Source organism: Halichoerus grypus, chromosome 14, assembly GCF_964656455.1.
Source record: "Halichoerus grypus chromosome 14, mHalGry1.hap1.1, whole genome shotgun sequence".
Taxonomy (NCBI): domain Eukaryota; kingdom Metazoa; phylum Chordata; class Mammalia; order Carnivora; family Phocidae; genus Halichoerus; species Halichoerus grypus.
This window is the reverse complement of record NC_135725.1, coordinates 41,699,978-41,726,008: the sequence shown is the minus strand read 5'-3', so window position 1 is coordinate 41,726,008 and position 26,031 is coordinate 41,699,978. Positions and strand designations below refer to the sequence as shown.

Below are 26,031 nucleotides of genomic sequence, written 5' to 3'. Positions count from 1 at the left end.
ACTGCAAGCTTTTCTGCTGTGCAGGTGATATTGCCATCCTCGTGAAACCGCTGGTGGTGTCTAAAGGTGACCGAGGTTTCTTGACGACCAGCACTCTCCTTGCTGTGGATGGAACAGACAAACCCGAGGAACTACTCTATGTCATCACCTCCCCTCCGCGCTATGGCCAGGTTGAGTATGTCCGCTATCCTGGAGTCCCCATTACAAGCTTCAGCCAAATGGACATAGCAGGACAGACAGTCTGCTATGTACATAAGAGCAAGGCAGCTGTCTCCCGTGACACCTTCAGGTGAGCCCCAAAGAAACTTTTCAGAACCCCTTCTCCGAATGAATGCTTAGATAGACCAAAGGTGACAGAAAATGAGTTCTTTTCCAACTCTGATATAGCAGTGGTCTTCTACTGCCTAGATGTATGAAAGGTGGAGGTGTACAATGAATTGAACAACAGCAAAGCCAGAAAGTGTTTAAATAAAAACAGTTGTTATATATTGTTGTTTAAAAATAAAGCACATCTAAATCTCAGCTGTTCTAAGGGGAGGGATGTAAAGAGCTGAGAGTCCCAGCTAAAGAGAGACATAGAAAACTAATTTCCTGCTTTTTGGGGGTATCTTTTTCTATCTGAAGAAAGGTATTTAGTAGTAAGCATTTGGCACAAGCAGACATTGCCTTTTGTCAGGATATGTTCCAGGAACTATATCATAAAGCATGTTGTCATAAGGTGGATCATGTTTCCCCCTGGAAACAATGTTATAATTGGGGGCTGTTTAAGAATTCTGTATCAAATAAATCATTGGGATGAATAACAATCCGGTGAAAAGACAAAGATACAACATCAGTGAAAGTCCACGTTCATTTAAGATATTGAAGTCTATTTCCAGTCACATAAAGCAAGACAAACTCTAGAGGAGCTGTTATTTAGCAGTTCTCAAAGCTGGTTGATCTCAAGGTCCTTGATAGAAATCCATATCCCCAGGGCTGGGATGAGAATCTAGAAATCTTGGAGTGAGCATCCAGCTCTTATTTCAGCTCAGGTCATGATCTTAGGTTCCCGAGATCCAGCCTCTTATTGGGCTCCACACTGGGCGTGGAGCCTGCTTAAGATTCTCTCTCTGCCTCTCCCTCTGCCCCTCCCCGTAACCTCCCCCCCCCGCACTCGCTCACTCTCTCTCTCTGTCAACAAATAAAAAATAAAAAGAATCTAGAAATCTTGGCTGGACTAGCCTTTGGGGGAATCATTGTACATATGCAGTCCTGAGTTTTACCACTTAACATGGAGGCCCTGAGACCATTGGTTCATTAGCCATATTGAAGAACTTCTGAACCCCAGTACAGTTTTCACCGTGTCAGAATACAACTTCCAATGGGGCGCCTGGCTGGCTCAGAAGAACATGCCACTCTTGATCTCAGGGTCGTGAGTTTGAGCGCACGTTGAGTGTAGAGATTACTTAAAAATAAAATCTTAAAAAAAAAGAATGCAATCTTCAAAAGAGCACTATAAACTAATGTAAATGTAGCATTTATCATAATCATACATTTTCTCTCTCTAAATTCAATATATTTGCTATGATAAACATTGTTTTAATGTCAGGAAAGATGATTTTGCTTGCCTTTTTGGAATTACGATTTGGAAAGATGATTGGGACAATCGACTGTTAAAAAAATTGGGGAAGTTTGATCTAATATTTTCTTTTTTTTTTTTCTCTTGACAAAATGTCCTTAACAAGTAGATAATCATTTGGTTGCTCAATATCTAAATAACAATTCAATGTTTGAGTGTTGCTGGGCATTAACTAAAACGTCAGATGTGGGGATTCCTTTTCATGCTGGTTCTTCTGCTCCAGAAGTGGTAGAGTAGAGCTGTTAAGACACAGGCTTTGGGGTCAGTTACCACCTCCATTACTTACCACTCTGTGGTCAAATCACACCTCCTCCTGTGCTCTTGTGTCCTCTTTGTGAAAAGAAATGATGCTCATACTACTTGTTTCACAGGGGTGGTGGGAGGTGTAAATGAGTTTATGCATGTAAAGTACTTTTTAAAATATGTGGCACATAGGAAGAATGAAATAAGTATTAGCTGCTCTTATTACTACTATTATTATTGATATTATTGTTCTTATTATTTATTATATTCTTTCCTTGGCCCCCTTTTTCTGCCAATGTTTACAATACTAAGATTAATCTTGAAGGAGGAAAGAAGTTGTACAAAGAAGAGCGACGATTGTTCTTTTTTTCCCCGGTTACTTAAGGAGGTTGGGTGCTTCTTGGCTTAATAAGTGTATATCAGATTCAGGACTTTTAACTTCACGCCCATTTCTGGAACTGCTTATCCCTGTCCATTCCCACTTTCCCCAATCAGTGCCCATGGGAGAGTCTGCGGAAGACGTTAATGACTGTTTGGAGAAACCAGTGAGCCTGCTGGAGAAGCCAATCAATGAATGCATATAGATGTCCAGAAATCAAGCTTAGATATTAATTAGATGGTGGTGAGGAGCAGAGAATGAAATACAAAATTTCTGTATGTGAGGATTGATGATACTCTAAAAATTTCCTAATCCACATCCATAGAAAGTCATATGAGATAACATTTTAGAAATTATTTATCCTAGGAACTTTTAATTTTTATTTATTTATTTATTTTTTTTTAGAGGGGAGAGGGAGAGAGAGAATCTTAAGCAGGCTTCATGCCCAGGGCGGAGCCCGACGTGGGGCTTGACCCCACAACCCTGAGATCCTGACGTGAGCCGAAACCAAGAGTCGGATGCTTAACTGACCAAGCCACCCAGGCGCCCCAAGAATTTTTTAAATATTTAGATCTTCAAGAGAGTTACTGGGAAGATTAATAAAAATACATTCTTGACTCTCACTCCAGAGAGGTGACTTTGCTAAGTCCAGTCTTGGGCCAGAAATCTGTATTTTTCAAAGCTCTCCAGAGGATTCTGATGTAGTCAGGACTAGCAATCACTGGTCTGGTCCAGTCCATTGTTCCAAGTACATTGTATGGAGCTTTGAGGATTTACAGAAGCCCTCTTGGGGCCTCCCAGAGACAGAACATGAAGGAGTTGAATTGGTGAGGCTCTGGGACCCTCACCCTAGTTTATTGATAGAGCTTTGTTTTGGTTCTTTTATTATTTTTTAGTTTGTTTTCCACACTGGGCTCCTGGGCAGGATTTTCTTTTAGCAAAAAGGCTCTGGCTCTATTTCCCAATGTGAGTAATTTGCACCACTGATGATACAAAGATGCAAAATGATGTGGGTTGATACAGGAAGAAAGCAATAAATGACAGGGAATCCAGGGTGAGAAACTAGTCCCTTGTAGTTCTGACAGTCCTCCTGATTGTTTCAAGAAAGAAGTCTCAGGCTGGGGCTAGTATGGTTTTAACAGCTCTTCAGTATTAACTGCTTTCCTTTTTAGCAGACAGTACTGGCCTTGGGTTCCAAGCCATTGGGCCACAATACCTAGCTAGAATTAAAAACACTGTTTTCTTGCATTTATTTCTGCAGTATTTATGGTGATTAGGTTTTTAGTAGTAAACATTTTCAGCTTTTCTAGTTAAAAGATTGCCTCTTAAATACATTTATTTAAGTACAAGAGTGAGGTGACCTAAAGCAAAATAGTAATAAGAGGACAGGTCGTACAAGAAGATGGCAAAAATTATGAAGGTGTTTGAAGGACTCAAGACTAGGAAACAAGGGTCGAAAAACATTGATTTAGTCCCATCCCTTCATTTACGCATAGGAAACCTAGTATTGCTTGAGGGGCGCCTGGGTGGCTCAGTTGGTTAAGCGACTGCCTTCGGCTCAGGTCATGATCCTGGAGTCCCGGGATCAAGTCCCGCATCGGGCTCCCTGCTCAGCAGGGGGTCTGCTTCTCTCTCTGACCCTCCTCCCTCTCATGCTCTCTCTCTCTCTCTCAATAAATAAATAAAAATCTTTAAAAAAAAAAAAAGGAAACCTAGTATTGCTTCAATACCTGTGATGCCTCAGGCAGTGTACTAGACTCCTTTTTGTCTATCATTTCCCTTAAGCCTTACGCCACTACCTTGAGAGAGATGATATGTTCCCATTTTATGCACGAGAAAACCAAGGTTCCAAGAGGCATTGAAAGTCATCTACATTGACGTAACTGAGTATCAGCTGCACTGGGGAGAAGATCTCATTTTTAAGAGATTTTTCCATTGTACCAAAAATTCATGGAGAAAATGCACCTGTGTGAAGAAACCCCCTCAGTGGGTCATTCTGATGTTTGGCGGGCAGTTTTACATGTTTATAATGGAAGAGCCTAACATCTGCCCAAGACCCTTGTTTTAATCTTGTCATTTCACTCCCCCAGTCATGGGCTGCTGTGTTGTTTGTCGAGCGGAGCTAAACCAAAGCTGAAAGTCGGTCTTAATGAAAGTGTGTGATCGTGGTGCTTTTTAAAAATTAAATATATGCAACCAGTCTAATCACCCAAATTTATGTTGCTTGCTGTTAAATCTGGCAAGGAATTTGGCTGGATAGAGGAGATAAATTCTGCGGCAGAGGATTTTTGCCCCCTTCTCTTTTTTAATGTAAGATATGGCAGCATTAATTAAACGGGGGAGTTTAATGGTCAGATTTTACCTTCTGCAAAAATATTTTGTGAATCCTAAATTTCCCCTGCATTGTTTGGTGCTGCTGGCCTGGAAGAAAGATTTGGCAGCACATTCGAGGACAGATGACACCAAGTGATTAGCAAGCTGACTTCAGCTGCTGCCAGCCGGGGACTAAAAGAACATGCTAATGTCCTCCATTTTGACATGCTGGCTGGACTTTGTTTTTTTTTTTTCCTGAGGAACTGGCTCTATTTATGATTCCATTTTTATCTTTTAAATGCCATGACAGATGGCAGATTCTTCAGCCAACTCTATTGCCAGGAAATGCAGAAAGCCTGAAAGCACCATGGTAATGGTGAAATCAGACCAGGCAGGCACACTAGACAAATCTGAGAGTCATTCCCCAAATTTCATGAGGACAGTGGTCAATCCTGGCTGTATCTCTTTTCAGGGGGGGCTTAATGAGGGAAATTAAACAAAAACGGATCCCCAGAAGAAGCTGCTACCTTGATACCACCAGCTTCTTAACCTTGGAATGGCACTGTTGTTTTAACACTTGAAAATAGATTTGGAAGGTTTCTTTGGGGGCAGCGGGGGAAAGCATTTGGAAGATCATCTGGTCAACCTTGGCAGACGCGAACAGCACTGACCTTGGTGCCCTTGTTCTGCTAGGCTTATTTTGACTGGGAAGCCAACCATGACCATTCACCCTGTCTCCCTCTGATAATGTTTCTCTGCCTGTGACTGGTTTGCATTGTTACTTGTGAAAGTGGAATGAGGTGTTTGATCCAGTCATGTTTAGAAATTTCATCCTTTTTACCACTGGCTTATTAGCTTTCGGTCAGCACAGGCAGCTGCCTCGGTGTCCCAGCTGGGAACACTGGCCTCAGTAAACATATTTCTTACTCTTATATGGTCCCTGGCTTCCCTTGCCCTCAGTCCCATCTGTCTGATGGCAGGCTGCCGATTTCCGACGTGGTCAGATCCCCATCATCAGGCAGGGAGGAGTCTGAGACGGACAGCCTGAATCGTAAGATAATTTTAGTGTCCTCACGCAGGTCATGCATTGGTAGATAATTATGGCTGTCCTGAGACTGAGCTTCGAGGCGTTTTCAGAATTCAGTCTCCATAGGGGAAAGTCGGAATGCCCCCTGTGACTCACTCAAGCACCCCTGAAGCTCCTTACTCCCGATCCCCATCTCTCTCCTCCTTTCCCCTTTCTTTTCCACCCATATTTGACATGCTTTTAATGGGGCACAAATTCTTTAATTTCCGTGAATCATACTAATACTAAAAATGCATTTCTTTTCACTTAAATTTGTGCTACTCTATAATAATAGCTGATTTAAAACTTTCCACAAGAGCACATTGTGAGATAGGGACCTGATAGAGAGTAGAGAGCCAATTTATTTGAAATGGGAGGCGTGGAACATGTTTCTGGAGGGGTGAAGTGGAGAAAAGAGAAATTGGAGACACCAAGGGAATGCCTAGTCTCCTTTTCTTTTACTTCGGGCTAGATGATAGGCTCCAGGGAAGGAGACCTGGAAAAGTAACAGGAAAACAACGGCATAAAAGCATAATTCCATGAAAAGCTCTCCCTGAGAAATAGATCATGATTTTCATCTTAAAAATGCATATCACTTGACATTTGAAATTGCCAAAGTGACTAATAAGTACAAAGATGACGAACACACAGACACTTTTCTGGGTGCGTTTCTTCTTGCTTTTTCAAAAATAACTAATTTTGTAAACACTCATGATCCAGCAATGAAATTCTCCTATTTGCTTCAAACATACTTAGTAAACGTTTAGCTTTACAAAAGAAAAACTGATTGTTTTATTTTAAGGAAACTATGTGATTTCACTCAGTGTACAATTTTAAAGTTAGTATCTTTGTTCAGATTGTAAAAATAATGCTGTGGAGAAAAAAACCCAGGTTATATTCTTTAGAAGTCAAGGTATGTGAAATGTCAAAAATTTGCTTTATTTGATATTTTCCACTTACTGAGTTCATTTAGCAAAAAGGAATAGATTCGTTTTTCCGTGCATCACATCGTATTTTTCCTTGTAGGCAGTCTTATCAACTAGATAATTAGAAAGCTCAAAAATTTTAGCTTAGCCTTCAAAGTGAAATCTCTGCTCAGCCAAACTCCTGTTCCTTTCCTTTCTGTTCAGCTGCTCCTTTCTCTGAGCCCTCTTCCTCAGGCGGGCTGGTCGACTGTTTGTGCTCATACAACCTGGTTTCAAGCAAAGCATCAACCCTTAAACCCTGAAGGACAAGACACATTTTACAAAGAGTAAAGAACTTGTTAGTCAAATTTGTCAGATTAGTAAAATAAATATAAACCTCGTATCTTCTCTAGTTAAAAAGAAAAAAAAAATCCAAAGAAAATTCTTTTATAATTTCAGGTTATATTCTACGAAAACATTTTTTTAGAGATTTTTTTTTTTTACATCTGTGGAATATAAGAGTATCTCCTCCATGAATATTTCTAGCAACCACAGTACGTGGAGAAAAACTAACAGATACAACTCCATGATTATTTCAAAGTACACCTCTTTGGTCTACAGTGAATTTGTCAACTCCACTTGGGAGTAGTGATTTGCTAACTTTTTGGAGTTTCAGTAGTGCATTTGGTTTGCTTAATTTCATGATACTCTCAATTGCCTTTCAAATCAAACTTACACATGGACATGTTCTAAAGATCATTTCGATTGGTTTTTGTGTTGACATTGGCAGTGGTGGGTGGACTGGATTTAGTGATCAATAAAATCAAAAGCACATTATGGAATCACAAATCCAAGGGTGTGTGAGAGATTTTGTGTACCTTGAGTTGGTATCATTTGAGCTTTCTCTTTATCATTCTGCAGTGGTGCTCAGGTACCACAAGTCTGTCTTTGTGGTTTGTTAAACTGGCCTGTATTAAAAACTCTGTAAGAGCAGGAGGTATGGGGTCCAGAAACCTGGTTCTAATCCCAGCTTTGTGTCCTACCTGCCTTATGATCTCCCACTATGTTGTGTACCTTTCTGCCATAATTTTTTTTTCTTTAAATTAGGTAAGTAATCCTTGTCTAGCATAACTCCCATATATATTGCAAGGGGCAAATGTAGAAGCACAGGAATAATATGAGATTAGAGCATCACATGATGTTTTAAAGTTAGATGGTCCTTAGCAATCGTCTGGTCCAATCTTTTACTTTCCAGAAGGGTGAAAATGAGGCCTGGGGAGGGGAGATGAGTTAGGCATGATTACGTGGCTGAGTAAAGTGATTTGCTGTTAAGAAATTTGCCACGAAGGGAACGCCTGGGTGGCTCAGTCAGTTAAACGTCTGCCTTCGGTTCAGGTCATGATCCCAGGGTCCTGGGATCGAGTTCTGTATTGGGCTCCCTGCTCAGCGGGGAGTCTGATTCTCCCTCTCCTGCTCCCCCTGCTTGTGCTCTCTCTCTCTCTCAAATAAATAAATAAATAAATAAATAAAATCTTTTTTAAAAGAAGGAATTTACCACAAAAATACATGAATAAAATGAAATAGCCAAAATCAGTCATTGGATTGGCCCCCAATTACCAGTCTTAAAAGCTTACCTTATTAAATGCCTACAAAGAAAATACAGTTGCAAAATTATAAACATATAAAATGAATGTACTCTTCAAACTCATGCAAGGGATCTACTTGTATGTGAAATTCCTATTTGGGGCAAGGGATTCTAAATGCTGACGAGCCTGAGAAATCCCACTGGCAGAATTAGGCTGCTCCATCACGTGAGTCTGCCGCCAGTGTTGAGAAAATACTTTTGGGCATAGAATGTTGTAGGTAATTGGTGTGCTACCTAGTGACTGGTTTAACAGATAGACCAGTGTCCTTCTGAAGGATCTGCCCTTGGGTTTTCGTTTGAGTCCCAGCACGACATGTCCTTAAGTAAAAGGTGTGTATTGTTATCATTCCATTCCAGTAGATGGTGACAAAAGATTACATGCTGAAGGCTGCCCTTGCCTCTCTTTGCCAGATTCCTCGTCAGCAATGGCCTGCAGACCAAGCACGGGCTGTTTGAGATCACACTGGAGACTGCGGACAGAGCCTTACCTGTGGTGACCAGGAACAGGGGGCTGAGACTGGCCGAAGGCGCCACAGGCCTGCTTTCCCCTGACCTCCTCCAGCTGACCGACCCTGACACCCCAGCAGAGAAGCTCACCTTCGTGTTGGCCCAGCTCCCACAACACGGCCAGCTTTACCTGCGGGGGACAGAGCTGCTTCAACACAACTTCACTCAGCGGGATGTGGACAGCAGGGATGTGGCCTACAGGCACCTGGGAGGGGACTCCCGGGTTGACTACTTTACCTTTGTGGCCACAGATAGGACAAACCAAGGCTTTGTTGTGGATGGGAGAGTGGGCCAAGAGCCTGTGTCATTCACCATCCAGGCAAGTATGACAAACTCACGGGTCATTGGCACAGATGTAGAGAAAACTTTTCTCTATTCCTTCCTTCTTCCTTTTTTTTTTTTTTTAAGATTTTATTTATTTATTTGTCAGAGAGAGAGCACAAGCAGGAGGAGCGACAGGCAGAGGGAGAAGCAGGCTCCCCACTGAGCAGGGAGCCCGATGTGGGACTCCATCCCAGGACCCTGGGATCATGACCTGAGCCGAAGGCAGACGCTTAACCCACTGAGCCACCCAGGCGTCCCGACCTTCCTTCTTTCATTAAAATATGTGCTGTGCGGTGGGTCTACAGCATGCCAGGCATATTAATGTGGACATAATAATGCAAGGCATCAGACACATTCATATGGACAAGACCGATGCGGTGCCTGCATGCAGGCTATGAGCAAGAGTCCGTGGTAAGACAGAAAGAAGCAGAAAACATGGGCTTTGGAGTCAGACTTGACTAGGTTGGAATTTATTGACTAGGTTTGCCATTTATTAGCTGTATGACCTTAAGAGAGTCCTTTAACTCTTCTGATTCGACCTTTTCTCCTTTGAAAACCAGGCCTTATAGCATTGTGGTGAGAATAAAATCAGATTAGATATGGTGGGCACTAGTATATGGCCTGAAATATATTAGATATTCGATATCTTGTCCCTACTGTTGTAATATCTAAGTGTACTATTATGACGCTGCCTGTTGGTTCGCATCATCTACTGACATTTTAACGGTTTTCCATTGAACACATGAAAACGTACAAGGCAGCATCGATATTACACGTGAAATGATGGGAAAACAACTGTAGCAGCTACGAGTGTTGGAGCGTTAGCTGTGGGTCAGACCCACTTCACGTAAAGCTCATTTCTTTCTCAGGAAGTTTTATTATCCACATTTAATAGGTGTTCAGGAGTTCACAAGGTCAATAATGTGATGAAAACCATATAAAGACCCCCAGTCTTTCTGATCCGCAGTTCTGTGCCCTTCCTCTGGCACCGCTCTGCCACAGTTGTGCTGGCTAGTAGGATGATTTGGGGAGGGCATAATGTGTTTTTCTTTTTTTAGTCAAAACACATCAAGCATGCTCTGTTTCTTACACCCTTGAATCCACTCTCCTTCGATGTAGTTTATCCTGTTCTACCCACTTCTACCAACTGTAGAAGAGATAAATCTGCGGGTCACTGCAGGATACCTTCTGATTGTGTAAAATAATCATAATTTTCCCTTTCTCTTTAGTCTCTGTATTGGTCAGGGTTTTCCAGGGGAACAGCACAAATGGGATGTATATAGAAAAAGGAAAGGAAAAAGAGATTTATTTTCAGGAATTGGCTCACCATTGTAGGGTCTAACATGTCCAAAATCTGCAAGGCAGGCCAGCAGGATGGAAATCCCAGCAGGAATTGATGTTGCAAGTCTCAGTCCCAAAGGCAGTCTGGAGGCAGAATTGCTTCCTATCTAAGGGACCTCAGTCTTTGCTCTTAAGGTCTTCAACTGATTGGACAAGGCCCACCCACATTATGGCAGGTAATCTGCATTACTCAAAGCCAACCAACTGAAATGTTAATCACAACTAAAAAATACCTTCACAGCAACATCCAGCCTGCTGTTTGACCAAACAAGAAGCATCATAGCCAGCAAAGTTGATGCATAAAATGAACAATCACAGTCTCTATCTAAGGTGGGATCTGAGTAGAAAGGTGGGGAGTCATGGTAACATAGAGTGGATGCTGGATGAGTCTTTGGCTCTAGGAAGGCCCAGAAAAATGTCATAAAATTATGATGCACTGGGAGAAGAGAGAAGGTACTGATATCATTGACACAGTATTAAAGAAGTACTTTGTATGTTGTAAAATTATTTTTAATTTTATGTTTTGTTATTTGTCTCATCTCACTCTTCAATCTATCAATATATTTTTTCCTGACTCCTCACTGCTCTCACTAGGTAGAGAAATGTCACTGTACTGTCCAACCAATAATACTTTTCTCAGTCTATTTGGCTGCAAATTTATAGGAGTTGTACATTCTAGTACGGGCAGAAGAGTTCCTTCCTACCCTGTAGAGTAGAGAAGGAAAAGAGAGTAGAATTTAGAAGAAGTATCAGCCTGGGTGAGCCTGGGTGGCTCAGTCATTAAGCATCTGCCTTGGGCTCAGGTCATGATCCCAGGGTCCTGGGATTGAGCCCCGCATCAGGATCCCTGCTCGGTGGGAAGCCTGCTTCTCCCTCTCCCACTCCCCCTGCTTGTGTTCCCTCTCTCGCTGTGTCTCTCTGCCAAATAAAGAAAGAAAATCTTAAAAAAAAAAAATAAAGAAGTATCAGAACTTAAATCAGGCCTGTCCCAACACCAACACTCATCTTACAGAGCACAGTTATTGTAAGAGAGTGATCTCTTGGTAGTTGCAGAATTTACTGATAGGAAAGTGTTGGATATATGTTGTAAAGACTTTTTTCATCCAAAGTACGAGGTATGTTTTGCCATACAATACAGTTATGTGTAGATAAGGAAAGCCTCAAACTTTCTCCCATAATTCCCCCAAATTTTCTGGTCTTTCAGAGCAGAGAGGTCAGGCAGTTTAGGAATTAAGTGGCGGATGCCCCTCAGTCTCTTGCCTTCAAGAGCTTCTTTGGTAAGACGATCTACTGTCCACCACTGAGTCACGAGTTTGTCCAAATAAATCTCCCAAGTGGGGGTGCACCACTCTTATGGTCCCATCCTGAGTGGAACCGAGGGCAAAGCCGCGGGACTTCACAAGGATAAAACACAGCTGCGTTCTGCTGATACCAGCGTGCACAGCCTGACATCCATGTTGTAGGAAATCATGGCTGTCTGACCGGGACACTGCAGTCTTGCTGCAGTGAGTCTTGTACTCTTCTCTAAATGGGGATGGGGCTGGTGGTGAGGGAGGAAGGACCAGTGTCACTGCTTTCTATGGTTTGCGCGTGTCTGAGATGATTTTCAGTGAACCCAAGTTCTCAAAGGATGTAGCCTTTTTTCTTTAAAAAAAAAAATGCCTTGGACTCCAATATTTTCAAATGCTTCTGATCTACTAAGCCAGAAGACCTATTTTTGAAGACATTTAATGAGACTAGGGGCAGGTGTGACCAAAGACACAATAGGAGACCATGTAACCAGAGTTTTTATTTTTAAAATATTTTTAAAAATATATTTTAAATATATTAAATATTTTAACATATATTAAATATATAATAAAAATTTTAATATAAAATATATATAAGTTATATTTATATAAAGATTTAAATATAAACAAATTAAATATATATATAAAAATATATATTTTATTTTATTTTTATTTTTTTATTTTTTTTTTTTTAAAGATTTTATTTATTTATTTGAGAGAGAGAGAATGAGAGAGAGAGCATGAGAGGGGGGAGGGTCAGAGGGAGAAGCAGACTCCCTGCCGAGCAGGGAGCCCGATGCGGGACTCGATCCAGGGACTCCAGGATCATGACCTGAGCCGAAGGCAGTCGCTTAACCAACTGAGCCACCCAGGCGCCCCAAAAATATATATTTTAAAAAATATTTTTAAAACAAATGATCCCAACAGCCATTTATTCCTTTTGTAGCACTTTTGATTTTAAGGAAAATACAACATAAAAAAAAAAACACATCTGCACTCAGCTGGTTATAACATTGAGGATTTCTTTCATGGCTCTGAGTATTTTTATTTTTCTCACCTGCCATTCACCATCCCTCTTACTGGCCTACTGGCCATCATGGTTGAAGGGGCTTCTCCCCCAAAAGGCCATGATAACTATTTGACTCCCTGCCTCCCACCCAGTTGCATAGCTTTGAGGTTGTCATGCACACTTTTTAGGAGAAGAGAATGACTGTAACTTTTGAAAATTGTTGTTGCTTTTTTTTATTTGTAAAATAATTGTTTATTGTAAAGAATTCATAAGCTACAGAAAGGGACAAGAAAGAAAAATGCTTCATAATCATACCACTCAAAGATAACTACTTTTGGGGCACCTGAGTGGCTCAGTCGGTTAAGCGTCTGCTTTTGGCTCAGGTCACGATCCCCGGGGTCCTGGATTGAGCCCCCGAGTCAGGCTCCCTGCTCAGTGGAGAGTCTGCTTCTCTCTCTCCCTCTGCCCCTCCCCCTGCTTGTACTCTCTCTGGCTCTCTCTCAAATAAATAAAATCTTAAAAAGCAAAAAACAAACAAAACAAAGATAACTACTTTTGGTGGCTTCCTTTCATTCTTTTATGCTGTGCAATTAAAAAAAAAAAGGGAGGATATTATATGTACTGTCAAGCATATTGCCTGTTTCTACTCTTCATGATGTTATAAAAATTTCCTAATGTCATTAGATCTTTCTTGAAAACATAATTTTTAAAGGTTGAATAGCATTCAGTGTCAGGTAGAGATGGTTTATAAATCCCCTCTTGGACTTATAGTTTTATGGATTTTTTTGTTAATTGCTATTATAAATTATATTTAATGAACATATATATGTATATATGTGTATATATATATATATATATATATATATATATGCCAAATTTAAAATTTTCACTAATTTGCACCCCTCCAGCAAAAGATAAAAATGCCTGCGCCTCTAAACAGTTACCAACATGATGTATGATTATTTTTGTAAGTAAAAAAAGAACCTTGCTAACCTGAGAGGGAAAAAAATATTTGGTTGTTAGAAAATTCCATATAGAAATACGTAATGAAGCCTGATATTTCCCCCACCCCAAGACAACTGAACAGGTTTGTGTAAATGCTCCCAGAATTTTGTCTATGTATGAACATATAGATGAACAAAAATGGTACTATAGTCATCTCCTATTCTACAACTTACTGGTTTTTTTTTTTGTTGTTGTTTGTTTGTTTTTTTACCAGTTCACACTCAGTTGTAGAAATTATTTATTTTCAGTTCCTCCTACCTCGGTATTTAAAATAGCTGAATAATAGTTTATTACATCATCCTATATATTATCCTATACAAGACTCTACAAGTCTTATCATGGCACTTACTCTTTACTTAGCTAGGGTGAACCAAGATTTACTACAGTATCATTCTGGGATAAATGAAGTTAAGAATTGAATGGTTAGGAGTAATAGGAATGGAGACCATGGTCCCATACTTGTTTTCCAGTATGAGTGGTGAACTGTGCTTCTCCATTCAAACCTGCTCCTTCCCTAACTTCCAAGTCACTTGCAAGATGGACCGAGCTTCATACCATACCTGAGTGAGGCCTTTTGCCGTGTTTGAGCCTCTGTGCCTCTTGCACTCATGAGCAGTTGCCCATCCACTCAGTATTTTTGCAAATTGAGTCTACCTGTTTAGTTACCTGGTTCTCATCCTCAGTGAATTAAATACACAAATGCCTATAAATAATCACTTTTCAATTTTTTCTTAAGTATTTCTGGGTTTTTTTTGTTTGTTTTGTTTTTAAGAGAGAGAGAGTGTGTGCGAGTGGGAGGGGAGGGACAGAGAGAGGGAGAGAAAGAATCTTAAGCAGGCTCCATGCTCAGTGTGGAGCCGACTCGGGCTCGATCTCACAACTCTGAGATCAAGAGTTGGATGCTTAACCAGCTGAGCCACCCAGGCGCCCCAGTGTTTCTGTTTTTTATCCAACATTTATGCCATTTGAGCAAAGACGTGCCCCCAAAACGTTCAATGCATTCGTGATGCATATCCTTATGTATATCTTTATAAGCTTATTTCTATATATCACCAAATACTGGGAAAATGGAAGAATCCTCCTCTGGAGCTAATGTTAAATTTGCAGTACAATTCTTGGGTCAATTTTAATGTATTCATTCAACAAGTATCCCTTGAGCTGCTCTTCCGGTTCCGGCGCTATGCCAGGGGCAGGGAATAAAGGGAGGGGTAGGGGTGGAGACATGATGTCTGCCATCAGGGGGATTATGTCCTAATAGGAGAGCCAGACAATGGACCATTAACAAAGCTGGGTCAAAGTTTACAATGGAAAGTTAGCCTTTGTTCCAGGCATTATGATATTTACTGAGGATACTGTGAACGAGCCAGCCTTTAGCAGAAGTGAACAAATGAGGAGGATAAGGAATCTGAAATTTGGGATAGATTATCATTGTTAACCATTAAGACCCTATGTTGCTTGGAGATGAGAAACCTTTGTATAAGATTGTACATAATTATTGACTATCCAGGTTGACCAGTTGGACAAAACAGCCCCCTACATCACACACTTGAATTCTCCTTCTCAAGTGGGGCTCCTGAAAAATGGCTGTTACGGGATTTACCTCACTTCCCACGTGTTGAAGGCATCAGACCCTGACACCGATGATGATCTGATCATCTTTAAGATTTTACGAGGCCCCCAACATGGACATCTGGAGAACACGACAGGTACTGACTTCCTTAATCCTTGTAATTGCTCATCTTAAAATACCCCATAGCTGGCAAAGCTAGAGAGTAATTTAATTAAGTGTAGGCCCATTTGGTAAACACTCCCCAGGGCTTACTGATAGATGCAGTTTATAAATCAATATTGGTGCTAAAGAGGGTTTGAGGCTGAGCTTTCCAAAATTCATCTTGAGTGGGAGAATCAAATGCCGATACACAGCTGTTTATTGTTTACAATTCTTTTTAACATCCAGATTATAAAATATTCAGAGGAACACACAGCGTCAGGACCCATTTCATACTTGTGACTAATTTTCTTTTTATCAGGAATTCTAAATGTTGTCAGTTCATTAACCAAAAAAAAAAAAAAAAAAAATTGGGAGGGGTATAATGGTTTCTCTGGATTGTATATTATTTCTGCTTTATGAAGACAATGATCAAAATATGTCACTAAAAAGGATGGCACAGAATTAGAGATTTTATTACTGTATCTTCCTACTTTCCCTCTATTTTTATATTTTCTTTAAGGCACAATATTTCTGAGCCAAAGTAAATTTTAAAGCTAATTTAAGCTTATTGCATATGAGTTTTAAGATGCTTGCAATAATGTTAATTTCTTTAAAAATATATACTTTGGCTGTTTTTAAAGCTGTGCTTAAAATAAAATAGCCATATAATTTATCAGCTTTTACTTAATATTTTGTTTGACTCCCCTTGAAATTCATTCCTTTCTTTCTTGTAGGTGAATTTATCCATGAGAAATTTATCCAAAAGGACTTAAACAGTAAGACCATTCTTTACATCATAAACCCATCTTTGGAAGTGAATTCAGATATCATGGAATTTCAAATCATGGACCCCACAGGGAACTCTGCGACTCCTCAAATGTAAATGATTTTGCTTATTTAGTGGTCTTATACATAATGTCCAGAATATATCTGATTATGAATGTGAAATATTCTTTTCAAACAAAATCCAAAGATCAATTGGTAGGCCATTTTAGAAGCTCATCGAATTTATTTTGGAGAAAGAGTTTTCTTTCTAATGTATGATAATGGGAAAGCCAGTAGCCTTATAGGGTATGGGAATATTAAAAAGTTAAGGTATAGAGTGCTTGATCATTCATATTACTCATGTAAATGCATATACTTTTGCACACAGAGTGGTTTCTGTCTTGATAATTCACTCACATCCAGGACTGAGCTTGCAGGCTCATGGACAAATCGTGCAGCAAGAGGTCACTCTAGGACTGCGTTAGTAACCAGTCTCTGAAAATACCTACAGCAGGAAGAATGGGGTAGTCAGGAAGGGTCCGCAAAACATCTCTTACCTCCAAAGAAACAAACAAACAAAAAAACCTCCCAAATTATTACTTGTGACTGCTTCTATAAATTAATAAACAGATCACAGGTAAGATGAAGACAGTGTAAAAGGGAAAATAGACTTGGAAAAATGCTAAGGGACACTTCGAAATTGTATGAAATGTACAACAAGGGTAACATCCTCACAATGAACAAGATGAACCATCCTAATATTTCTGACTGGGCCCCTGTTCTAAATTTCTCTTGAATGTAGAGTTTTAATAACTTACCAGTTATCAGATAATCACAGAAATGTTAATCAGAGTCCGATTCTCCTTATGCTGTGTTTTTCTTTTAAAATTTGACACCCTTCCCAGTCCTCTCATAGAAGAGTTGCTCATTTATCCTAATTTCAGTGTTTGCTGTAACCTTGTAAAACCACACACCGTAAGCGAGTACAGCCCCTTTCTGGACCTTTTATGACAGAATATGGACAAAGGAAGAAAACAAATTCACCTCTGTTCTCGCCATTCTTAGTTTTTCTGACCCTGAATTGTAGTTCCAACAATTGCCAGCAGAGGTCTCTATAGTCATTGTTAGAAAAATGGATCCTCAGCAAAATTCATTCCCGGAGTCCCGCCTCCATCTGCCCTGATAAAGGGTAGTACCTGGCTCAGATTCATAACATTCACAGATTTTTATTGAGTGGCTATCATATGCCAGGTTCACAGTACTAGATGCTGAGGAAATAGGCATGAATAAGGAAGACCTGGGCTTTGCCATTAAAATATAATCATGAGTTTATAAAACTAAAATGGAGGACCGCCGCCCATTAAACTGATCTTGTCCAAGAGAAATGAATCCTTGGCATTACAATCTTTATAGAAAATATATTACCAAATTGCAATTTCAGACGAGTGTCTTCCAGTTCTCAAGAAAATGAAAAAAAGTCCTGCTCCAAAATCATTAATAAATTGATTACATTTGCTTTTTAATAATTCAACTAAAGAACAGGACTATGGACCGGACTTGTTGGTGACCTAATGCTCACCGCTGCGCCTCCACATGTGAACGTAGCTTGGCTGACAGGATTTTTTTTCTCCCGCAGTGGGGCTAGATTGATGCCGCTTCAACTGCACACCCTTTTCATTCCTCATTGTCACAAAGGACATTGCTTTTGAAGATGATTTATGTTGTTAAGTAATTCTCAAATTCATAGGAGAATCACAGAAGAATTTATAACCTTAATTGAGGCTATTTTAAATAGACTCCTGCTTCTGTGATATCAATTTTCATGTACCTTGCTAAAGAGATTTCTAAATCAGCTTGAAATGATTGGAACCAACGGAACAAGATGATGCAAAATATGCCTGCCAGGGGTTAACCCAGAAGTCATTCTGATTTGATTCTGACATATAGTGTTTTCTTTAGAGTAGGAAGGGGAGATAGAAATTACTCAGCACTTCCCTTCATAATTTGTGAGTGGTATAATTGTCCCTAACCTCATTTATAAATAGATGGTTTTTGGAGCAAGAAGCCCATTATTCCAGTAAGAAACAATGTTGTGAATAGTCGTCTTTCCAAAACAGCCCCCAAGAGCCTAGTTACATGCACAATATATATAACAGGTATTTGCAGTACAATTGTTTTCTACTCTGTTTCTTTTTTTTTTTTTAAGATATTGTTTATTTATTTGAGAGCGAGCGAGCGAGAGAGCGAGCGAGAGCACAAGCAGGGGGAGGGGCAGAGGGAGAGGGAGAAGCGGACTCTCCCCTGAGCAGGGAGTCCGATGCGCGGCTCGATCCCAGGATCCCGGAATCATGACCTGAGCTGAAGGAAGACGACTGAGCAAGTGAGACACCCAGGCGCCCTCTACTCTGCTTCATTGCTCTTCTTTAATCATCACAACCACCAATCAGTTAGATACCATCATAATCCAGAGTTTATACACGAGAAAACTGAAACACGGAGATAGGAAGTGACTCATCTAGGCTCATGCAACTAATTAGTGAAGGAGCTGGGATTCAGGCCCGGGATGGGTGGCTCTCAAGTCCACGGTTTTCCTTATTGCACTAAAGAACTGCTTGCCCTCTCTTAACAAGTCAGCTAAACTGGCCTCCTGCGAAAGGAGCAGCAAACTTATCTCCCTTCTTTCTCTCCAATCACTGGCCACCTAGGCAGCAAAAAAGGAGGAATCCATACTCTTCAAGGACTTTATGTTTTAGGTCTTTTTTTTAAAAAAGTAAGTTACAGCTATTAATATGAATGTGTGCTCCATGTCCAACACACTGGGAATTATGGTATAGATAACAAACAAAAAGCCACTGGACTTAGAGTCAAAGAACAGGGCTCGAGCTTCGGGTCTGCCATTGACCTAGGTGATTGTGCAAGCCTTAGTTATCTCTTCTGTCAGATGAGGGCGATACCACAATTTGTTAAGAGAAACAAATGAGGTAACACATGTGAGAGCATCTTGTACATTTAAAGTCCTTGACAAATGTAACTTGTGGTGGTGATTGCTGTTGTTCATTCATATGAGTACAAGACTGACTATTTGAAGAAGTGTCCTGGAGACATCTGGTGGCCCATCTCTAATTAGAAATCGATTCTGAGATGATTCACAAAGTAAACAGTCAATATGCTTCTTCATCAATAAGCTAAGTCTTGTGTAATTTTATGTTCTTGTTTGGCTTGGACAGGATGAATAGATTAATATTCCATTTATTTGGAGGGGTGAAAACCTTCTGTAATAAAGCTAAAGGGAACATTGGGTACAATCTGGAGCAGAAAGGAGGCTCTTTTAAAAACCAAGAGGGACCCATGTTCAGAATCTTGATTGCTAGTAAATTTTTGCTATTGCAACATTTCTATAGAATATTAAATCTGAAGGGCCAATAGATATTCCACAAGAAAAGGTGTTAGGAAATCTTGATTTAATCAAGTTGTTGCTAGCTAGCTAGCTTGCATGCTATTTAACTACATCACATCCCAGAATCATGGAGATGCTCCTATGGGAATTTCTGCAACAGGGATATAGTATGTAGCGTATCTCAACTTGATTTGACTATAGAACCACCACTACCCCACCCCAGACTAGCTCATGGAACAAATTTTTCATGGAATACATTTGGGAGACATTTTATCATAAATAGAAATTATTTTATAACACGGAGATTCATGGAAATTTGCATAAAGATTTAGATTTGGCCAAGTGCCTAAATTCAGGCACCGTGCTAGGTGCTTTCACATATGTTGTCTAATTTAATCTGCAAAATACAATCCTCTGAGGGTGATAAGGAAATCAGGCTCAAAGCATTTAAGTAATTGGCCAGAAGTCACGAAAGGAGGAAATGGCAGAGCCGAAAGTGAACCCTGACCGCGAGACCTCAGAGTGAGCGCTCATCTTATTGGCTCGTGCCTTGGCGTGACTCACTCACACGCCGGAGCGGTTCTCTAGCCCCGCTCGCATCTCAAGATGGGCCGCAGAGCTCCCAAACGCAGCTGCACAGGACTCACGCTGTTCAAAAAATGCCTTTGCAGACCACAGAATGCAGCCAGCTTCTGACCAAGGCAGTTTCTTCACGCATCTCCTGCATTCATCTCTTTCATGTTCTCACTGGGGACAAAAAGTGAACTTCAAAAGAAAAGTTGACCCGTGCTGAAATTCTTCATCGCTCTGGGTCGCTTCTCCAGCTGCTGCACGATTCCAAGGACTGGTTCTTCTCCTCCCTCTGGCTACCCTTATTCATTCCTGGCTTTGAAAGAGAAGGGACAAATAGAAATCAAACAGCAAAGGAATTCCTAACAGGCACACCCCGTGATGCTTTAGCAGCTTTTATGAAACACCTTGCAGGGGAAGAGGTTGAAACTCTTGGTGAGGTAAAGACTTCACGTTACCTGCAAGCCGGAAGTTGGAGTGTTTGTCTCCGGGTAGATTGAAGAAAGCGCAGAAGAAGGAAAGGGAAATGGCGCTTATTAAGCCCTCACCGTGTACAGGTGCTCTGTACATATAAACGAATTTTAATTTTCATCATTTGACATGAGTATAATTCTCATTTTAAGCTAATGAAAACTGAGACCTCGGGAGACTGGATAACTGACCAGAATCACACACTAATAAGTGGTTGCAAGATGTGTGTGACTGTAAAGCACTTGTTTTGGGTACTTAGTGTGCTGCCTCCTGGCTAAACACTGTTTTCTCATTACCACAAGAGAAAGACAAAATGGAAAACACAGGTGTTCCTAGCATGAGATTATGGAGATTAATAGCATCCTCTCTGAATTGATAAGTTGTAGAATACTCGGAAAAATATTTTTTAGCCTTTCAATTTTCTTAGGTCATATGCTACTTGATTATACATGAAGATCTAGTTGGAAGAATAATTTAATCACAATTTTAGCTTTTATAAAACCTTTCACTGAGAAACTCAAAATACTTAATGAGTATTCATTAAGGCTCATTTAAGCCCTTTGAAGTACAGACTCATCATTATTTACGCTTTGGGAAGTGAGGAAACTGAGGCATAGAACTACTAAGTGCCTTTTTCACACACTCTTGTTAACCTAGATTAATGTCCCAAATCCCAAGCTGGGGTTTTAATCCCAAGTCTTTCAGTTAGTTGTTTCTTCATATAAATGACTCAAGTAGCCACAAAATGAAATATCAGGAAAAAAAAAAAATATATATATATATATATAAACATTTACAGCAACACTATTGACAGTTTGGGCCAGGTAATTCTTTGTCACGGGCTGAGGGTGAGCTGGGGCAGGCAGGGTGTCCTGTGCATTGCATGCTGTTTATAGCATCCCTCGTCTCTACCCATGAAATGCCACTATCACCCTCCTCCCAGCTGTGACAGTCAAAGCTGTCCCTAGACATTGCCAAATGTTGAGAATCATCACATACTTAGAAAATACCATAGGTGTGTGTTAAGCAGTCATGCTTTATGGTCCAATGCTCTTTTGTCAACACCATCCTTTCTCGATACTCTAATATAAAGTACAATCATAGCTAAAGAATCCAGAGTAAGGACTAGAAAGAACATGTGAGGATCATCTATCCTAGCATTTTTTCAAATTTTGTGAAATATGATGTTAATAAGGCCAGGGAGACGAAAGGTTTCGGTGATCAACTTAGCTTGGGAAACAGTGATTAAACAAGGTCCCTTCATTCATTGAACAAATATCTATTGAGCACCTACTGTTTTCCAGCCAATCTCCAGGGGACTTGGGAATACATCAGTGAACCAAAGGCCCCTGTTTACTTGGGAGCATACTTCATATCTAAATAAATTAAATAGTATGTTCTACATGATACTACTTTGGAAAATGAAAAAGTTGGTCAGGATAAGGGGGATCACAGATGCTGGGCTTTAGGGATGGATTAAAATTTTTTTTTTTTTACTTTTTATTTTTTTTAAAGATCTCATTTCTTTTTTAGAGAGAGAGAGAGAGAGAAAGAGAGGGAGAGAGATCACAAGCGGGGAGGAGGGGGAGAGGGAGAAGCAGGCTCCCTGCTCGATATGAGGCTTGATGTAGGGCTTGATGTGGGGCTCGATCCCAGGACCCTGGGATCCTGACCTGAGCCAAAGGCAGATGCTTAACTGACTGAGCCACCCAGGCATCCCTGGATTGCAATTTTAAATTGGTTATTTAAATGGCTTTTCTTATATTCATAGCAAAAGTTAGAGGAACGTCAACAAAAATGTTATCTGAGAATCAGCTGACTATGTGAAATCTACAATAAAAGTGTAGTATATCTAATATTTCTACTTATAAATTATGTCCTATACATCCTTAAATCAGTATTAAACACACACACCTACACACACACACACACACATATCTTCCCTCTGGAGAGTCCATTGTTAAAATATTTATAATCATATCACTGCTTATATGAATATATAAAATATAACAAGGCAATATGTAAATTTAAAATACGTGCTGAAGTTAAACAAAAGAAGAGACATTAAACGGAGACAGGAAACAAAACAAAGCAAGACAGTTTTCTTGTGCTGCACTTTGAGATCATTTTGTGCATGGCAGAGGGACCAGAAGCCTCGTGACTTCTAATCCGATTTAATCTCCACTGATCAATCCTATGTCTTCCATTCACAGTAGCGATTGTTGGGAATTCAAATTTAGTTTCCCCCTTAAATCAAATTTCCTGTTGTGATAAGTACCTCACAATCACTGAGGGAAATGTTTCTCAACTGAGGATGACTTATGCCTCAGGGACATTTGAAAATTTCTGGAAGCAGTTTTGACTGGAGGGGCTGATGTGACTGCATCTAGTGGGCAGAGGCCAGGGTTGATGCTCACCATCTTACAATGCACAGGACAGCTCAGCCACAAAGAACTATCTGGTCCCAAAGTCAATAGTGTCCAGGTTAGAAACCATGACCTGGGGCTTTAAGGAGTTCTCACTTCTTGCTAAATGACTTGAAATGATCGCCATATGTGTTTCACATAAAGTGTGTCCGTAAACTTCATTTCTGACCTTAGATTGAGATTTGCCCAATGGCAATAGGACAAGGGAGGGATCGTTAAAATGTGAAGAGTCAACCCAAGCCTTGTCTGCATGACCCCTACACACCAGAGCTTTCCAAATTTCTCTTGTGGCCTCCTGCATCTGGTTGTCTACATGATGCCCAGCATACAGTTGTGTGACCTCTTGCAGGTGGAATTTCTCTTTTCCTTCAGGTGTTTGCGTAGAATTTAAGCAACAAGCCTCAGCAATAGAAAGATCTCAAATTCAGTACTGCAAAAACCAAACACATTCAAAACATGTGTGATACCTACCCTATGGATGTGCATGTGCTTCATGATTTAGATGTTTTTCTAGAAAGTATATAGCATGGCTTAATTTCGTGGTTTTTCAGTAGATCTTTATTATTTGTAGTGAGGAGTTTTAAGAAAAGAAACTACAACATTGTGTAATGACAACCTTACCCTGTAAGCAGTATGCAGCATTCTAATCATGCATCAGGGAAATGCACGCACTTTCCCAAACACCAAAGCCCTTTATGCTTTGAAGCTGAACAGCACTCTGCGTGGTCCCTTTATGGATCTAGATCAGCAATCAAATTGCATTTAGCTTTAGGCCTTGAGGTCACCTGGATCTGCAGAGTGACGTTGATGAATTTTTGCTTGTCATAGTTCCCATTAGCAGCGGATGGATGGATGGATTCTCAGAAGATTGGACATTGAAACTAATTTAAACCTTATTGAGACTTAGGTGAAATCCACCCATCTTTATTTCACTCATTCCCACTGCTCTTCTGCCTTCCTGTTTCATCTTTCTGTCCTTTGCCCCAATCCATCTTGTTGATTTTTTTTCCCCCTTCTCACTTAGTGGGGTCCTTTAGGAATTCTTTGCCACATGTTATTTTTATTGGCATTTATAATAGCCTCGGTTGCGTGTTATCTTGTGATTCTTTAAGCATAGCCATTTATTTCTTTATTTCTTGACTGCTCCATGCCAGATTTGAATTCAGTCACATCGAAGACCCATGAGGATCCCAGTATTTCTTATACAAGGATTCTGTTTTTAAGTCAAAATTTTATGAAGCCCAGCATGCCAGTAACAATTTCATATGTATTGATTGAATAAACATGTATGTTTATACAGATTCATGAACCTCTGCCATGATTCCATGCTCCCACACTGCCTTGCTGCCCTAGCCCATGGTCCTTGGGGTAACAGACAGTGCTATTGAGTTTACCTTGCTGGTGAACTTAGAGTATGTGACTGTGACGTGGTTGGTGCAAAGACACGAAGTGGATGTTAGGGAATAAACTTACTCTAATATGAACATGCTCTAATATGCTGGGGACCCCCAGCAAAGCCTGGAGAACCCCGTGAAACCCATACTCTACATGGCAGCACCCAGAATTTCTAGTTGTGTGAGAAAAAAATTGTAAAAAAATATGCATTAAGAAATCTAGAAGAGGGGCACCTGGTGGCTCAGTTGTTAAGCGGCTGCCTTCGGCTCAGGTCCTGATCTCAGGGTCCTGGGATCGAGCCCCGCATTGGGCTCCCTGCTCCATGGGAAGCCTGCCTATCCCTCTCCCACTCCCCCTGCTTGTGTTCCCTCTCTTGCTGTGTCTCTGTCAAATAACTAAATAAAATCTTTAAAAAAAAATCTAGAAGAAAGAGCCTACATCCAATTGAAAGATTGGGGATATAGTAAGGCAACCACTGAGGGGTTTGCAAATGTAGAATGGAAGGAAAATGAGAGAAACAAAATGACGGAAGTGTGTTAAATGATCATTGTGAAGATTGCTTGTGTCCTCTACACTTGTGACTCTGATTTTCTCCAGTTTTCTGAAAAAGAAAAGGAAAGTTTCTATATTATGAGGAGTAAAGTAGACAGTTTCCATCCAATGTTGGGCTCACTAAATCTACTGTGTGAAAAAGACCACCCCCTATTTATCAGGTTTTTTCAGTTGTATTGCTGCATCCAAACTACATGTCAGTCAGCCCTTTTATATGAACAGAAGAAGGAACAGATAATGGTTATAAAGCCCATGCATATTGTAATTCCGAGGCACATCCTGAAAGATAACTAGTTATTAAATTGAACCCAAGTTCAGAGAAGGTCTAAGTCTGGAACAGTTCTTGAAATACCAGTGAAGGCCAAAAAGTAAGAGAGAAGATTTCCTATCAATGTCCTTTCCATAAATAAATGTCTCCTTGAACTTCACTGCTCCTGGTTCCTTTGTCCCTTCAGAGGACTCATGTTTGAGTCCCTCTGACAGCCTTTTAACCTTAGTTTCTGCATTTGTAAAATAGAACTCTAATACTTACTCTTTCTAACTCATGGCATTGTTGTAAGCATCAGAAGAGATTGTTAGTAAAAGTTCTTTTTGAGCTAAAATGTATCAAATAAGCATAAGGAATTTTTAGCACTGGTGTAGGTTGATGAACCACGTCTGTCACCAGGATATGAACCAGTGATTCAATCTCCTACCAAGCAGAGGATCCCTAAAGGCATTTACTGTGCATTTTTAAAAAATGATTTTCCTTTTTCTTTTCCTTTCATGCACAGTTTGGAATTGAAGTGGTCTCATATTGAATGGTCACAGACTGAATATGAGGTCTGCGAGAATGTGGGCATGTTGCCCTTGGAAATTACCAGAAGGGGATATTCCATGGACTCAGCCTTCGTGAGTGTAAAGGTAACAGCTCTAAAATATAAACTGTCAGGCTAAAACTTGGGTTCCTGCTTGGTGCCTTTGATTATTTTCTTAAAAAGGAAACCAAAGTAACCAAGGAAATTTCAAATTGCAGGATTACCACATTATTTTAGAGATTCTACACCTAACATTTTCTTATCCTTCCACCCTTTATCTAGCTTCACTCGCTCCTAGATATG

The 26,031-nt window shown here is 40.2% G+C and overlaps 1 protein-coding gene across 3 annotated transcripts in view; it reads left to right on the top strand.

Moving 5' to 3' along the window:
- Positions 1-26,031, top strand: part of FREM1 (FRAS1 related extracellular matrix 1) — a 168,451-nt gene that overhangs the window by 114,773 nt on the left and 27,647 nt on the right. For all 3 annotated transcript variants that reach the window (XR_013443592.1, XM_078061208.1, XM_078061203.1), the window contains exons 24-28: positions 25-289; positions 8,581-8,995; positions 15,152-15,350; positions 16,090-16,234; positions 25,705-25,834. Coding sequence is in view for 2 of the 3 variants with exons in the window: in XM_078061208.1 (XP_077917334.1) it covers positions 25-289; positions 8,581-8,995; positions 15,152-15,350; positions 16,090-16,234; positions 25,705-25,834 (1,154 nt within the window). In the remaining variant the exon portion in view is untranslated. The remainder of the gene's footprint in view (positions 1-24; positions 290-8,580; positions 8,996-15,151; positions 15,351-16,089; positions 16,235-25,704; positions 25,835-26,031) is intronic.